This window comes from Hippopotamus amphibius, chromosome 14, assembly GCF_030028045.1.
Source record: "Hippopotamus amphibius kiboko isolate mHipAmp2 chromosome 14, mHipAmp2.hap2, whole genome shotgun sequence".
NCBI lineage: Eukaryota > Metazoa > Chordata > Mammalia > Artiodactyla > Hippopotamidae > Hippopotamus > Hippopotamus amphibius.
Window position 1 is genome coordinate 77,251,070 of NC_080199.1, and position 18,494 is coordinate 77,269,563.

Below are 18,494 nucleotides of genomic sequence, written 5' to 3' on the forward strand. Positions count from 1 at the left end.
ATTCTGGAGGTTGCTAAAAGATGTCCAGTGTGGTTGAAATCTACCGATGCTGGTTGTATTCTATTAAACTTGTTTTCAGGACTTACTAATGGATCATGACTCACAGTTTGAAAAACATCACCCTGCAGACCCTCTTACACGGTGTCAGGGAACACGCACAGCGCTGTTCATGGGTTCATCACAGAAAACAGTGTAGGGGGACTTCCCTGGTGGCGCAGTGGTTAAGAATCCGCCTGCCAACGCAGAGCACACAGGTTCGAGCTCTGGTCCAGGAAGACCCCACATGCCACAGAGCAACGAAGCCCGTGCACCACAACTACTGAGCCCACATGCTGCAACTACTGAAGCCCGAGCGCCTAGAGCCCGTGCTCCACAACAAGAGGAGCCCCCTGCTCACCACAGCTAGAGAAAGCCCGCACACAGCAACAAAGACCCAACGCAGCCAAAAATAATCTTTTTAAAAAAAAGATAAAATAAAAACAGTGTAGGAACAACAAAGTGCCCACCCTCAGGAGACAGGATGGTGAGCTTCACTCAATGAAGTATACGTGTGGGTATATTTATATGTGTTCTGCGTACTAGATGGTTATTATACATCATATGCTTGTCATTATTATAGACTTATTATAGGATACCTGCATTTATTTTATTATCCTACAGAAACTGCTCTTCCTTTTTTTGTATTAAAGATTATATGAAGCATTTTTTAAATGAAACAAACTGTAGATTTGGTCCAGGTTCCCATGTACAAGAGTCGAGAGGGCGCCCCCCTGCTCAGAGCAGGAACAGTGGTGACCCAGGCCTCAGACCTCCCCGGCTGGTCCTGAGGGGCCCGCTGGGATCCGTGAGCTCCAAGCTGGATCCCCAGCCCCCGCCACCCAGACACCAGCAGGAGGCTCAAGATGCCCTTTACCTTTACGTCAGACCCGCAGCACCCAGGCCCCCACGTACCCTTCAACCCCCACAGTCACACACGTCACAGCCTTGCACGCAGACCCTAATCCCTCGCTCGCCCTCCCTCAGCCTCGAACTGCGTGTTCTCTGCAGTGGAGGCCAGTCATCAGCGAAGCCCCTCGTAACCCCAAATCTGAAGACTCCCTGGCCTTCTCGCTGTGATGGAAACCCACCTCTCCCCTCCAGGGCACTGCATCTCTTGCAGCCTCTCCATATCCCCCTACACCTGGCCAGGAGGCGGTGGACGCATCTGCTCCTCCTCGGGGCTGCTTCTGGGCTGATTGCCCTCCTTCTTCCAAAGAATCCCTGAGCTCTGAAGTTCAGGCCACCAGGCTGCACCACGGGCTCCCCCAGGTCATCCCTCCTCTCTCACTCCTCGAAGACCTCAGCTCCTGACTGAGTCCCACTCTTTCCAACACCACTCCTGCTGTGACCCGGGTGACTCCAAGATCACGGGGCCCATGCAGCACCCTGACCTCGGGGTTCCTTAACGTCCCTTCCTGCACTGATTCTGTCGGCACCCATGCCCACGGGGACAGGCCCAGCACTGTCCAGTAGGGCTGTGCTGATGGGAATGCCCTATATCTGCACAGGGCAGTATGGCGATCATCTGTCACGCGCGGCCTTCAAATGTGGCTAGTGTGACTGAAGAACTGAATTTTCAATTTATTGACTTTTAATTAATTTACTTAGCCACTAGCCGAGGCTAATGACGATTGTGCTGGAAAGCACAGCTCTAAACTTGCTCATGATCCGTAACCGGAAAACCTCCCCAGTCTCAGCCTCGGTCATCACATCCTCCTCCACCAGCTATTTTTCCAGCACATTCTCTCGAACAGCAAATAATCCTTCTATCCCCATAGGACCTAAAACCTAGAATCCTGATTCTAATTTCATTGAGTTCAACTCTTTATTTCCCTCCTCACCCAGTTTGAATTCTATAATCCCAAACCTCTTGTCCTTCTCTACCTTTATTATACCTGCTTGGCTAACCTAATAGCTGATTTAGTACAAGTCTCTGCCTACCATACACTAAAATCTGAACATCTGAATGTGGAGAAGAAAAACGCCCACTCTGCTGACGGGGCTGGCTGAATTCGTGACTGCCGGCCTAAGGGGGTACTCAATGCTGCCCGGCCATCTGCTCTCTTCACCTGGCCTTCCCACCTTCCCCTATGCCCATAAGCCCCGTCCCCCTTGAGAGACTGTGATCTGCTGTCTCGCTCTTATTTAAGACAGACGCCCTCTCCCCTCACTTATCCAAGGACATCTAACAATTCTCTCCTCTCTCTCGTGTACCGATTTTTCCTTCTCCATTGGGTTTTTTCTGTCGACAAATAGGCCATTATTTCTAGCATCTGAAAAAAATTCTTGATTCTAACTTCTCCTCCAATTCTTACCGTTTTTCAAGAATCTCCTCGAAAGGGTTGCCTTTTCTTGCTTCCCTAATTTCTTCCCATTCTTTTACTTTTCTGAGGTACAGCTGGTGTACAGTAGACCACATACACGTCAAGCGTTCAGTGTGACGTGGCCTCGCATACGCTTTCATCTGTGCGTGACCAGTCAAGGCAACATTTTCTTTACCCCAGAAGTTTTCATCTGTTATTTTCACTGCCTTCTCTTCAATATTTGAGCTTACTCAGCATTCCATTTCCATTTTAATTCATCCACTGGCATTTTGGCTCTATCTTCTTGTATTTTTGTGTTTGGTAGCAATGATTGCTCTAGGGACTACAATATACATCCTTAAACTTTCGATTCTATTTGGAGTTAATGAACTGTAGAAACCCTGCAACCACAGAGGTCCGATTCCTCTTCCTGCAAGGCCCTTGGCCTCAGGGTCGTCTGAGCATTACAACCACACATTTCCCTTCAGCGTTCTAAAGATGTGGTTCTACTCGCACCCATGGTGTCTCAGGAGAAATCCATTATTCAAATTGTCACTTTCCTACAGTAACGTTATCTTTGGTCTTATGTAGTTTGACATATCTAGCACAGTGTCTGAATCTGTTCTGCTTGAAGTTTGGTGAGCCTTTTGAATCTGTAAAGTTATGCCTTTCATCAAATTTAGAAAGTTTCTGGCTATTATTTCTTTCAATGTGGTCTCTGCTCCAACATTTATCTCCTCCCCTTCTGGGATTCTTCTCACACACGTTAGATTTGTAAATATTGTACCACAGGTTCCTAAAACTCTATTCTTATTTTTTCACTCTTTTTTCTGTTCTTCAGATTTGATGATTTGTATTGATTATAGACTACAGCCACACAATGGAATGTTATTCAGCAACAAAAAGGAATAAAGTACTGACATATCCTACAACACGGAGGACCCTAGGAATGACACTAAGTGAAAGAAGTCAGTCATTTGTATGGAGAGAACAGGCAGATATGTAGGAACACAAAGTAGATGAATGGTTCCCTAGGACGTGGGGTGGTGATGGAGAATGGGGGGAGGGGGTGACTGCTAATGTGTATGGGGCAGCAAAAATGTTCTACAATTAGACTGTGATATGGCACAACTTTGTGAATACACTAAAAACCACCGAAATGCACCCTTCAATGTGTGCTATGTGAATTATATCTCAATAAAGCTTTTTTTGAAAAACAAGAATGAGTTACATAAAGTTAGACATATTTAATTCACTCTACTTGGCCAGTTGTCTTTTGTATCAACTTTCCCTGTTACATCTGTGATTTTTCCACCACTCCTGCCACACACTGGATTCGGGGGCAGCTTGCACTGACTTACACATTCCCAGGATCTGCTATATCATCCATTACATTGTCCTTAAACCAAGGCGCAAGTTTTCTTTCCTGAATTCAAAAATCTCGACCAAACTCACTCTACGACATACAGTTGTTCCTAAATAATGAGATTCCCAAAATGATAACTGGAAGTTCCTTGCAAAGTAGATATTTGCTGATTCAATGCCTGCTCAGAATTGGATTTTTCTTGCTAGTTCATTGGTTTCTGTAACACTGGGTTTTCGAAATCCAGTTAAAACCTGTGACTTGTTGCCTGAGAGAAAAAGAAAAATAGTTTAGACTGTATTAGGACAAGTGGAATTAATACTTACTACATGCTTAGCTTACACCTTACGTTAAGTTAGCCATTTTAATCTGCAGTCAACTGGGACACGGCATTGCTCACTCTATTTACTAAAGAGGCACAAAGACTTCAAACTTGGCCAAGGTCATACACCTACTGAATGGTGGGGCAGAGATGCTACCCCAGCAGCAAGGTTCCAACATCTAGGCAAAGAAAGGTCGGCAGTGGGTCACTGAATTAACTAACCTTTTCCCACTGCACTAATTACTTCAGAGGTATTTATGGAGTCTAATTAGACGGTAAGTGTTAATGATACAAAACCAACCAAAACACAAGACAGGGTTCCTGTTCTGGGATTACTGAATCTAACATGGGAGACAAATAGACCAGCAAGTAACAAAACCATGATGTGGGAAGCCTGCACCGAGGCCCAAAGTCTAAGCAGAGTGCAGAGGCGTGTACTCACTTTGTAGGAGCTGGGAAGGATGAGGAAACGTGGTGCTGAAAGGCCAACGTTTACTCCAAAGAAACAGCTCATGCACAAGCAGAGTGGTGGAAGGGACATGCTGTTCTAGGAGGACCTTGATGTGAGGGTGTCCCAAGGGGTTAGCTGTGAGGGGCTTGCATTTTATGCTAAAGAGTCTGGAACAAAGAGCACCAGAGAGCCTGGCTTTCTACAATCCTATCTGCACTCTGAGAAGGTAACTAGGAATTCTGCTGATGGCTGAGGGCAGAGACAGTGAAAGCAGGGATACCAGGTAGGAGGCGGTTACAATGATTGACCTTGAGATTCTTTTTTAAAAAGAAGCAAATTAAAAACCTGCAATTTATTTGTCTTTTAGGTGTATGATAAGCCACGTGTGGTCCCAGGACCGTGGTTAGTATCACCTACACCAGCACTGTCCAAAGACTGTGAAGTCACAACGTAATTTAAAGTTTCCTACTAGCCACATTAAACAAGTAAAAGACATACGTGAGATTAACTTTGGTCTTGTTTTATTTAACTCAGTATATTACCATTTCAACATGAAATCAATACACAAATATAAATGAAATATTTTACATTTTTTTCCATACTGTCTTTGAAATCCAGTGTGAACTTTATACCTAAAGGCTTCTCAATCTGAACGCTAAATGTACCTTAGAACTACTTAGTTTGCATTTAGGTTTTATAAAATTTACAATTGAAAAAGTAGACTCATGTACCCACGTTGTTCCAAACACACTTAAACGTTGCCTAGTATTTGAGTTGAACGTCAATTTTAAAACTTTAAATTGATTCAAATGAATTTTAAAATTCAGGTTTTCGGTCCCACTGGCCCTATTCCCTGTGCTCAGTAGCTACGCGTGGCTCATGGCTGCCACCTCAGACAGCACCGATTAAAGCACTAATTCTGAATCAAGGCAGCATGACTTACCAAGCACTCCTGCTTGGCTATAACAGGTGTTCAAAAACACGTTTGCTGTGATCAGTGAGCACAGGATTTAAAAAGGGGAGAATCACTCATTCTAAACCAACTGCAAATAAAACGTAATATTTTGGAGCAGAAGGAATTCTTTTTGAGACCAGGAGGAATAAATACTGAACACACTGCTTTTGGCTCAATTATTTAAAAGAACCTTGCTCTTTAGACCCATCCTCTGTGAAGCTAATACAGAAGACGTGAACAATGACTGGAAAGAATCACTCGTCTTTAGTGTACTTACGAGAGTAAAACACAAAATCCAAGTCCCACGACAGAAGTCTGTCACAACATAACAGGTCAGGAAACATACACTGTGTGCTGAGTATCTGTGCAGCATTTACAACTCGCTCTGGGACAGGAAGGAAGCCACCCTCCTGCGCCTGCTGCCCTGCTCTGCAGAGCTCATTTCAGGTTCACTGCCTTCCGAGTGACCGCGTGCCAGAGGCCTTCCCAGCACCGAGAATTGACTACACGAGTACATTTTCCTTCCTCAGGCTTCTTTGTGAGTAAGCTGACCAATGGAACCCTGACATCTGTGTGTGACACCTGTCCTTTGTGAGCTGGTTTTCCCTACTGTGGGATGGAGAAAATCTCCCTCACCCTCCTCCATGAGTCATGGCCCTCGTGGGGAGCGCGTGGAGGACTCCTGTGACAGTGAACGAGGGGAGAGGGAATGGACAACGCCCGTGAGAAACAGATGACTCAGCAAGCAGAGTGATGGCGTGTCGCAGGCGGTGGGGGAGTGGGGGGGTGGGGCAACTGGAGCGGGGGTGGCACCGAAAGGCGTGGCTCCCTGAGCAGGAGGGAAGGCTCTGGCACTGCACCAGATCCGGCCACTGAGTTCTCAGAAGAGATCTGGAACTTTATGTAAAATTAGATTTTTAAAAATCAGCAAACATCCTGTGGACTAGAAAGATCAAGGGGCAGACCTCCCTCGTTTGCAACCTCGGAACGTGACGTTACAGAAGCCAAAACTAAAGAGCAACACCAGACAGAGTGAAAAAGGAAAAGCCACGTGGAGGAGAGTTATTCTGAAGAAAGGATAATATAGACTAGATCATGGACAAAGGAGACTGGAATCACGACTGAGATCAGATGCAATGTAGGTCAGCTTATAGCCAAATCAGGAATAAGACAGTGTCAACAGACGGTAAACCCATAAATATTAAGTCAAGGCCCTCTCCTTAAAATTCTATTTGGATTAGATCTCCAAAAATATATCTCCCACTACAAAACAGCTGAAAGGGATGGGGTATCATTTTTAAACATGACTTTTAAACTCACAGCTGAGCTAGCAAGAAAGTAAGATAAATTCTCAGAAGCCAAAACTGAAGTCAAAGCTTGAGGAAGGGGGGCCCTGAGACTGGTAGTGGCCCCCGATCCCAAGCTCTGAGCAGCTGTTTCAGGGACAAGCTGAGGGCCAGGAACGTTCTCCCCTCTTCTCTACCAACAGGAGTTCTAGGGGATGGTGTGACCACCCACCCAAAGACCACCCCCAGCCTCACTTGCAGCTCTGTGAGGAGGTTCCGGCCAGTGGACGTGAGCAGAGGCAACATATGCCAGCTTCTGGATCACACTCTGCATAGGAAAAGCGCCCCTCTCCTCTCCACCCTCTCCTTCCTCCAGGAGATGGAGTGCAAACCCCTCCTGCCACGCAGACGCAGATGGGGCAGAACCACACTGTCGGGAGTCTGCTCTCTGGACCACCGTGTGAAAGAGAAAGCCATCTTGTTCAAGCCACTGTACCTCGAGTCCTCTAACAAAGCAGCCTGACTACACCCTAAGCACGGCAAGCCACATGAGGCAAGGTGATCAGAGCCCCTACAAAACAGGGCTGTCGAGGGTCTACACTAGGAGTCCGCAGATGTTCTCTCCAATGTGCCAGAGATAGTGATTACTTTAGGCTTCATGGGCCATGAGGTCACTGTCCCAACTACTTACATCTGCTGTGGACGAGCAGAAGCGGCCACAGGTGGTCAGTAAACAAGTGGGCACGCTGTGCCCTAGTAAAGACTTACATAGAAAAACAGGAAGAGGCTTGGATTTCACCCACAGGCTATAGTTTACCAACCCCTTTCTCAGCACTAGTACGACCGACCGACAGACAGACAGACAGACAGTGAGAGAGAGAGAAAGGAAGAAGGGGAAGGAGGGAGGGAACAAGGAAGGAAGGAAGGAGGGGGGAGAGGGGAAGGAGGAAGGAAGGGAGGAAGGGGGAATGGGGAAGGGGGAAGGGCAGATAGGGAGATACAGTGTCTGACAAAGAAAATTGCCTGTTGTAGCCTTGGCTCTCTGAAATGAAAGAAAACTCTGCCTTGAGAATTCACTACTTAGAGCTGACTCTCAGCAGGGCCTATGGTTTCAAGTCACACTACACACACTCTCCAAGAAATCCTCAGAGTGAGACGTTGCATTAAAGTGGACCCGGGCTGGATCGTCTCTGGAGGAACACTATCTTTGGCCTCAAAGAATTCCCAGAGATAAACTCCTATCAAAGACGAGCTCACAAATAAAAATTATAGAACACAGGGAGAAAAACAAGTCCCATGGAATGAAAGTCAGCAGAAAAAAACAAACAACAAAATCAGACCCTACTGACTTTAGGTACTGGACTTATCAATGACAAATATAAAATAAGTATGTTGAATAATGTGTAAAGAAAACAAAAGTATAAGTAAGGAATAAGAGATTACCAAAAAGTGATCAAGGCATACTTTTTAAAGGACCAATTACAACTTCCAGAAAAGAAAATTGAAATTTTAAATTCAGTGAATTTCCAATAAAACGACCACTATAAAAAGATTAAAGTTTTAAAGGTAGCCTAAAATCACAGAGACAATGGAAATAGGATGAAAGGCAATGACATTTTGTAAACTTGAATGGGAAAGTGACTGACTCAGCAAATCAGGAAAGCTAAATGTTAAGCTTACAGTGGGGAAGCCTCTGTATTTCTGCAAACAGGGGTGGAGGGGGCGCTGGAAACAGACTTGACCGAAAGCCTAACAAGGTCAAGACAGTCCCTTTGAAAAGGAGGGGAAAGGGAGAGTGCTGCTTTTTTAACAAACCTTAGAGAGACACCCAACTCTTCAAACTGTGTTGTGTGATTCTGATAAAAAAATAAGAAAAAATGAAAACAAATCCTGCTATTTTCAAGACTAATAAATTCACTGAATAATTAAGTCAATTAGAGGGGCAAAATATTGACATACAATATACAAAATATATCTTCAAATATTTATACATCATCAAAAACAGGGATGACTTTCAATGACATTTTACTTGTAGGTAAGTGATTTTAATTCTGACACTGGGCTTAAAGTGCTCTCCACTTGATCAACTGTTTCAAAAGGATTTCACTAGAATGACACCTGGTTTATTGGGGTTTGAGTCTTGGCATCATCACTTAGTACTTGCATAACTTTGGGCAAGTTACTTAGCTTCTTACCTCATCGGTTAAAGAGAAATTACCATATGACCAACCTCAGTGTTACTGCAGGGCTCAAAAGCTTCCTCACAGTGTGAAGCCTCCTTTTGGTCCTCATACTCCCATTACAGTCTGACCCCAGCCACCTGGCTGAATCGTGTAAAGACATCTTCATACAGTTATGAAGTGTTAATGAAATATTAATATGACTTTATAAATAGTATAACTTAAAATGTCTTATTCTCTTTTTTCCTCCCACTGAGTTTTCACTCATTCGCAGAAGTCACTTCAAAAAGACTAATAAGAAAATTAAAACTTCTACACAACAAAAACAAGCCCAAACATTTAGGCTTATTATTATTATCACAAAAGAACAGTCAGTCTGCATTTGTACTAACTGCAGGATAAAAATCCTCACTGAGAAATAAAATTAAGACGCTGTTAGGGAAAACCACCATGAATCTAACAAACAATGTAAAACCTTGCTGAAATAAAACCTTAATAAATGCATATACTGTGCTGTACATATGAAGATGCCAATTCTCTCCAGATATACATTTTATTTGTATAAACCTAATAAACAATCCCAATAGGATTTTTCCTAAGAAAAATCGCACTTGACAAAGTAGGTACATCCTAAGGAGTGAGGGTTATAGAACAGCCACCCAACACAAAAAAAAGACAAAAAACAAGAAGATAGGGCAGCTTCCCTGTCAGGAACCAAAATAAAGCAACCAGCTATAATGAGTGGCTTGGGAATTGGTGCAGGAACAGTAAACGCCTCTGTAGTGTCAGGGGTCATACACCCAAGTGCCTTACGCAAAACTGCATCCTTCATACAACCACCCATCTTCACTGTCCTCACTCTGCAGGTGCTGAAGCTGGAGTCGAGAAAAGAAACTTGCCCAAGACCACACAGGTTCAAGGCAGGGTTTTGAACCCAGCTTACTCCAGGAGTCCAATCTGTCTCACAAAAAATATTAGCACACATTATCTACAGAGATCATTAAGAAAAAAACTCAATGATCTGGTGTAAAAATGGACACAGGATATTAACATGCAACTACATTAATAAGCAAATGGTTAACGTTTATGCTAAAAAGTTCAACCTCACAAGTACTGGTTTTAAGGACTCAGAATATGTAGGGATGCAGTCAGGGTGGGTACTCACACGCTGCGGGAGTGTCTGTTTATAAAGCATTTTTGGAAGGCAGTCAAACATGCAGTTTGTATGCCTCTTCTGCAATTCCTCTTCTAGAATCGATCCCAAAGAAACATTAAACATAAGCTCCAAGAGTTATGTTCAAGGACATTCACTGCAGCTCTCCCTATAAAAGCGAAACACTGGAAAGAACAGGGAACAGCTGGAACAAATCACCGGGCGTCTGTGCCACGGACAGTAAGCAAAAAGTCATTTTCCAAGGACTGACATGCAGAGACATCCATGATACGCCACTAAAGGGGAAAAAAGCAAGTCACAGAATACATGGATTTTAACTCATTTGTTAAAAGAAAAGAAAAAGGATCTGAGAGAGAATAAATATGAGAAAATGAGAGAAAAGGAACATTTGCACACACGTTGAAAAGGCATTTTTTTTAGGGATATGAAAGGATACACACCAAACCACAAAGAGTGGACACTGTGGGGAAGAAAGTGGGGCTGGGGCCCAGGAGTTAAAGGCAACTTTCACTTTTTACTCAATATTTTTGTGTATAATTTAAACTGTTTTTGTAATTTTGAGAAAACAAAAGCAAGTGACAAAGAACTTACTATCTTGTGTTCAGCCTCTTGTTTTTTTTTAAAAAAGCAAGATGTATAATAAAGCAGTGAAAATGAAACACTAAAAACCAACCAGAGATGAAAAGAGGAATAATAAGAAAATTACATATGAAGAACAACTACTGACACCTACAAAGATCCAAAGCAACGGACACAGTAGATTTTATTGTTTACATAATGACAGGCTCTGGACAGAGTGGAGAAAATGGACACGGTGACGACACACTTAGACTGCTGTCACAAAGTCATCTGCTACAAATTCCCAACAGTTAACATACGAAAATGTAAAATATAGAAAGAAAAAACCCAAGAAATAGAAATATTCAGATTTTTGCAGCACAATGCAATATCCTTTTTAAAAAAAGTTTGTTGCAATTGTATATTTAATTCTGACAGTAATTCAAAACACAAACCCATGTTTTCCTACCCTCCCCCAAAACCTGGATCTGGGGACTGCAGTATTAGAGAAGTATGCAAAAATAAAAACTTTAGTGCTCAGAAACAAAGCATTTTCCTTATTTTAATGCATCAAGGCGCAAAAATTTCAACTCCAAAAGCCAATCATCGCTATATGCAGATAAATAAAACAGATTTGACAACACTTTAATAATCAAACCCAACTAACATTATACTAAAATATATATATGTGTGTATATATATATATATGTAATACCTAATTTAGAAAAAAAGGTGCCTTGGTGAAAATGATTCTGAAAATATTCACTTGATGCACATTATGTACAAAACCTTCTATATAAAAAATTAAACTATTTTCAATGAAGTTCCGTGTTCACATCCACCTGAAAACGGTACTTGAGAGATAAATAGGTCTACCTAACAGTTTCTGTCTGAGATCACGGCTAAGGCAGTTCTCTTTCCAAGGGCTCTCTTTTTCACCCACTGTCTGTCACTAACACTAATACAGATGACGCACAGACGCAACCTGACAAGTCTGTACGTTATTACCTGGAGCTCTCTGTTCACTGTTAAAAAGGGATAGTTTACTGCTGCTACAAAGAAGACTTTTTTCTTAAAATATACTGTTTCTCTATTCCAAATTAAGTACTTACTTAAGACATAAAAGAGGCTGAGAAGCCACTCCATCTGGTGTCAATATCAACAGCCTTGTATTGGAATAGCCAGAAGAGTTTCCACTAAAATAACAATGCATCCTTCACCTGCATAGAATCAATTTGGTGTAACAGCTGTTTGCCCCCAGAACACCAGTCTGGAGCTCAAATATGCTTTTGAAGGTTCATCTCGGATATGAGGACACATCGGATAATAAAGTTGTTGAAACCTGTTTGAAGAGCCTTCCAGCAGCCCTCATTTGGAGTAGCTGCTAAAACAAAGGTGGAAACAAAAATGGGAAAGACTAGGGGCAATGAAGTTGAGTTGGTCAATATTTACACCAGTAACCATTTCACTAAGTCTTTAAGCAAATAACTACAATAACCTGGTACCTTTAGCTCCTTGTTCTACAAGCACTGAGGATTTGAAGCATAAAAGGTGAAAAATGGAATACCCTTAGAAAAGGGGAACAGTCTGAGGCAAAAGTTGTAGGTCTGTAAATATATATTTTATATGCACACACAACTGTGTGTGTTATCCTGTATATATTTTACATACATATTCACAAGATGCCCTGCAGTGTACTTCAAAAGGCCTTTTATCAAGGAATAAAGTGATTCTAGCATAGGCCCTAGAATTCACACCATCTATATAAGAAACAAATGTGCATATATTCACACAATGTAAACCTTATCAACAAAAACACTGCTAAAACACTAGGGTAAATAGCAGTAGGTTTTACCAATCAGCGATGTAATATTTCTTACACTGAGAATCAAAATAACGAAAAATACACAACTAGGTTTCAAATTCACAAGAGAAAAGTTGTTTAGCATGGCCAACAAGAACAGAGTTCAAATTCCAGAAGTAAGGAAAAATATCAAAACTTTATAAATCTCCTGGGATGCAATTTAGTTACTGCATCAACTTTAGAAAAATAGACTCAGAGGATGAATGATGCTTCTACAGATTCTCTCCACACAGCCACCCGTGTGTCTATCTTTTTCCTCTTTTGTTTCCAGCTGGAGGTTTCTTCAACTGAAGGAGCTGTCCTCCTGTTCCAAAACCTGCAGAGGCAGCATTGGACACCCCAAACGTCAACCCGGCGGACGCCGTGATGCCAGGATTGCTGAAGTTAAACCCAGAGGTACTCGAGCTGCCAAAGCCTTATGTTTAGGGAAGAAAATATTCATATCAGAAGTTAACCACAAAAACAAGTATAAAAAATGGGGATGAGAGGTAAATCTCTAGCTGAAAGAATAATAACCTACAAAAATAGCAAATATCTTAGGGTCCTGAATTTCTAACACGGAATTTTACAGGAAAACAATTTAGCTGACACCTAAGTAGCACCATTACAGACAGAGGTTTAGTGACCCAGGTCAGGAGAGAAGCCTCCCACAAGCAACTGAAATTCACAGAAACATTTGTGTTGCTTAAACACGCCAAGGTACCTTCCTCCTCAGCCCTCCAGAAACATTTTATCAAAATGTAGAGACACTTTCACAGACTTCGGACCCACCCTTGCAATTCTTTTTCAGGACAATGAATACACGGAAGAGTAGTACCAATTGTTTTGATTTTATAAGAGCCCTCGCATGATTAAGATCAAACACTATCACCGCCTAGCTAACTAATGTTAACATATTTAGATTATAATCCTGATACTGCTGAATTCTCTTATCTTACTCCCTAGGAACTACTAATTTTAAACACTACTTAATTTAAAATGGAGTTTCCTTCAAATTCCCACAATTAAAAAATTTAATTGGCATTAAATTATTATTTTAGGCATGCCTTTTATCCCTAAGCATTGCACATTACAGCAAGCCATTATTTACAAATATAGGAAAAAAATGCAAAAGTAGACGGAATTTGGAATTTTCTACTAGAAGTGTCAAAAGAGTACACATATTTCAAACTGAGCAAAGGACCAGTTACTCATCACTCGTAAGACTGGTATTCTTAATTCAGGGGGACTTCTCACTGAAGAACATCTCTTCAGAAGAGAAGTTATTCTCCTGAATGAATAACGATAAAAACTGGGTTAAACTTCCACAATGGGTTCATTTTTGTAATAATTAAGAAAACTGTGTAAACATAAAACATCTTTGGGTTCAAAATCATCTCTACTTACTTAAAAGCAGATGTAATCATTTATTATATCAAACTTAAGTTGTCAGAAACATTCTACAAACCTGACCTTCAGCATATGAGAGAGAGAAAGCTATATGATTATCAGCGGGTAGAAACTGAATCAAGGATCTTTTTTGGATAGTGGAAATAATAACACAAACTTTTAAAATTAAATAATGTGCACCTTTGAATTTGCCTGAAATTTCAGGCCAAAAAACACACAAACCTGCACTAAGACTTCCTGAGGGTTTATTTGTTGTTCCAAATCCAAATGTGGAGGCCCCTGTGGTGCTGCATCCAAAACCAGAGCTAGTTCCAAAGCCTAGTGGGTGACAGAGAGATACACACGGCAGGTAAAACATAGGCGAAAGGACACTGACAAGTAACACCCAAATCATCAACGTCGGATAACAAACAGCAGTGCAAACCCAGCCTTACTAAGGGCACCTGCTTTAGTCCTTTGCATAAGACTTTTGGAAGAACCAGATCAATTCTGAAATAAAATGTTTAGATCTGTTTAGACTAAGCCTATGACCCATCAGTAATTTTTAAAGAACAAAGCCATAAAAAACAAGGTCATGTTAGTACTTTCTCTCCCAAATGGACTAGAAATTTCAGTGACCATTCAAGTATGACTTTAGTTAAACAGATATACACATATCCACTTAGGGATATTTTATTCGGGGGTAAAAAAAAAAAAAGACTAAATTCATAAATAAGCACAACATGCACAATTTAAACACAAAGTACCACACTAATTTTACTCTACTTTTCACAAAAACATTTTCAACTTAAGAAGTTCCCCACTGGAAAGAAAACTGTGTGACTACATGAGTCGGTCACTTTAAATCTACTCAGGAAGAGTAGCTCCTGCCATAGTACCAGGAACGCAACGCTGAGCAAGTGCGAGCGGGAGCATGGTGGGTCTTCTCTTAACAATACTATAGTCACAATTTAAATAAAGAACATGTCTTCATCATATAGAGTGCAAGAGGAGATACTGCTAAGTGCTTGAAGACTTGTTTCAAGTGCTCAGAAAATGAAATCTAAATTCGTCTTTGGCTGCTTTGCGACAGCTTATCTAAAATACTGAGTTTGATAGTATTACTGCCTGTTACTCTGAAATACGAGACAAACTGGAATATAGATCACATGAATTATGCTGTCTGCCAAAATTCTAATACTTGCTAATAGAGTCTAATATACTACATAACCATAATAGCTTACAGGCTTCCCCTTTTATGATGATATATTGTAATGGAGATAAGGGAATCTTATTCATTACATGACAATGCATCTGTCAAAATACAATCAACCTTCAATTATCCACACCAGAGAATTGGGAATGCATTTGTATTTAGTACATTTTTTTTTGGCACACGGGCTTAGCTGCTCCGCGGCATGTGGGATCTTCCTGGAGCTGGGATCGAACCCGTGACCTCTGCATTGTCAGGCGGATTCTTAACCACTGCGCCACCTAGGAAGCCCTGTATTTAGTACATTTTTGCAGAACACTTACCTTACTAATTAGAGTTAACTTATGAAACTCCTGAAATAAACTTAATTGCTTATGTATCCAAGTATGCATGACGGCAAATATGCCGGAAGTGCTTTGTGATGGACAAAGTTGAGCTGTTCAATTTATAATACAATTATTTCCCCATTTAAAGTGTTCATTTTCAGAGAAAGAAGACGATTAGGAGAACGTATGTCCAGAATTAGTTTGGACTCCAACTAATTTTTTTAATTTAATAAAACTAAGTAACTTTCAAGTTCATATTTTAGAATATTGCTTTGAAAATATGAACATCCCTACCATTTGAATTTAATACTTTTTTATATTTACTATTCACGGAGATGAAATGATTTTTTTTTAAAGCTCTAAATCTAATACTAGAAGGCGATGATTATGTTTGGAGAATCCTTTTATTTGCCAGATAGAACCTTAACTTCCCCAAGAGCAGACCCTCTTAGAAGTGTTTACAGGCTGGTAGCAATTCAAATGTATCATAGTCCAATGCAATACGAGAAAAGTTAAAGTGTACCTCCAAGGTTTGAAGAACCTAGGCCACTTGACTGCAAGCCAGTGCCAATACCTGAGCCGAATGGCGCTCCAAAACTAACTCCCAGAGATGGCTGTGGCCCTGGTATGAAAAAAAAAAAATGGGGGGGAAAAAAAACAAATTTGCCTTACTCTTTCAAGATTAAAGTTTCTTTATGAAATTATTTTAAAAATGAACAGATTACTTTTAACAAATTCTATTTGCTAAAACTTAGTTTTCAGGCTGTCTCCCCAGCCTAATTTATCTGTTCCAACTGATGTACCTATCCAAAAATAAATTTTAAAAAAGTTAACTTGTTCACACTAGACAATTAAAAGAGGCTTACCGCAAGGAAAGATGAGTGTTAGTTTAACCTACTAAATAATTTGAAATCTTTAATGTATTGTAAATTATAGCTCTTTTAGTTTTACTTCTAGAATGATTTTAGATCTCCCCGCTTGTTTTCTGATAAAATTAGTTGCTGTATAGTAAAAGTTTTTACTTTATTCTTTTTAAAATAAACTCCTTACTGTTAGAGTCAAGTCTCAATTGATCAAAAGAGACTGACACTAACATGCAAAACCATCATGTTACTTCATAAGAGTAAGTACCAAAAACTAGGCATGATTTCTTATAGGAAATATAAATGATATATAAATAAATGGATAAAAAACAAGACAATGTTTTATTTTATTAAATTTATTGTTCATTTTAAAGCAAATCAATTACACAGTAACATGACAATTCCAACTTGTTCACAAAAAGTGATAACTGAGTTCTACTGTTACGCTCTGCTACATTACACCACTTATCACCTGATTAAATAAGATAGAGAATAAACATTTACAAAGGCACCGCTGTGTACCTTGACAGATTCAATACATTCAAGATTTCAATTCAGAAGTTTCTTTCCAACATTTTGGAAAATGTACTCAGATGCAGAACGATTAGTCATCCTTTTCCCATTTGTTACTTTAAAGATTTTGGCTGAGTTTGTTTGGCAAGAATAGCATCAAACTTACTAGCCTCTCTTTTTTTAACTACTTTTTTTTTAACTAAGCAGAATACAAAAATCTAAAAATCTCTCATTTGATAAATAATTTATGAAAATTATTTGATAGATTTCATAGTACAATCTTCAGTCTTGTCTTTTTCAAGCACAGTGATCAGTGCATCTCAAAGTTGAGGGAACTGCCAAAGTAATACACAGGTTGATATTTAGACTTTTTAAAGAAATCAAAGCCTTCAAGTTGTTCAATGAAGAATGAGGTTTGTATATTCAAAAAGGTAGTGTAAAACTATAAAACATTAAGAAAAAAAGAAAGAAAAGAAAAAAGAAGCTAAGGAACTACATTTTGCTACACTGGGACAGAAACTGGACTTTCCCAATAGCTTCTACCCAGAAAATAAAGCATAAGGACTAACAGCAGCCAGAGCTCTTACACTACTATTAAAAAATAAATTATTAAAAAAGATTTAAATTTTTACATCCAGTTTGAGATCAATTGGAGAATAAAATACCTGCCTAGCAGCTCTTTTGTAAAATGTTACTAAAGGAAAAAGAAACTAAGCATATTACCTTCTTATTTCTAAGGAAAGTAATATGTAGAAAACACACGTCCAGTTTCTTTAACATTGAGAGACTTAAGTGTCACATGTTCACAGGAGGCACTGCTGGTGGAAGACCCTAGAGCATAATGCACACCACAGCCCTCAGCCCTGCAAGTCCTAAGAGTTACTCAGATGACATGCTTTTTGTTGTGTGCGGGTCTGCTTTTAAGAGCAACTCTAATCATTAATATCCAGGATATAGGTAATCAAGAACTCTAATGATGACAAGACTTTCCATTGCACAACAGGTACATGATGGTTTGAGTTTTGTACCTTCACACAAATTCTGAAGGCAACATCATTTATAAAACTAGTAGGCAAATGTATAACATTTTTAATCGTAAAAACTCATGATAAATATCTCCCCATGCCAAAGTATTAGCATATATTACACTCTGGCCACCATATAAATTAGTTTCACTATTAGAAAGCAGAATCTACATCCTTCAGGCAAAGGTTACGTAAACAATTCAAGAAATCTGTTTCAAAATCTAAATAGTCAATAGTCATTCAATGAGAGGCTCTTAGTTCCATAAATAAAACCAAGTTAGTAGTAACATATCCCAATGATTGCCCAAAGTGAAGTCTTCATGTAGAGTAACATTTTACAAAAGTTACTGTATAACATATTCACACACAACAAAATCAAGTGTAGCACTGTAATTCATATCTTCCAGAAGAAATTCTACTTTCTTAAAAGTAAAACTGCATTCACAGGAAAAGGACTAAAGTGCTAATTTTTTTTTATAATTTTCAATGATCACTCAAAATACCTAATGTAACTAGCATGGTTATTACTAAGTCATATTTGTTAAAATAATAAGTTTTCTTAAAAAAAAGTCTTTTCCCCAATTTGAAAAATTTTACTCTTACTGATTTAATGGGGAATGCTCCTTTGGTTATTAAATATAACAAAATCATAAAGCCACAAGAAACTAAAATGAAGAAGTTTCCTATTTAA

The 18,494-nt window shown here is 40.0% G+C and overlaps 1 protein-coding gene across 4 annotated transcripts in view; it reads right to left on the reverse strand.

Moving 5' to 3' along the window:
- Positions 1-3,593: 3,593 nt before the first annotated feature.
- NUP58 (nucleoporin 58) overlaps positions 3,594-18,494 on the reverse strand; it is a 41,117-nt gene continuing 26,216 nt past the window's right edge. The window contains exons 14-16 of one of the 4 annotated variants that reach the window (XM_057707224.1): positions 15,926-16,024; positions 14,107-14,202; positions 3,594-3,973 (exon numbers count right to left, since the gene is read on the reverse strand). In XM_057707224.1, coding sequence (XP_057563207.1) covers positions 3,891-3,973; positions 14,107-14,202; positions 15,926-16,024 — 278 coding nt within the window. In that variant the 3' untranslated portion in view covers positions 3,594-3,890. Of the gene's footprint in view, positions 3,974-10,811; positions 12,911-14,106; positions 14,203-15,925; positions 16,025-16,624; positions 17,114-18,494 lie in introns of those variants that run through there. The other 3 variants (XM_057707220.1, XM_057707221.1, XM_057707222.1) reach the window with 3 other exon arrangements.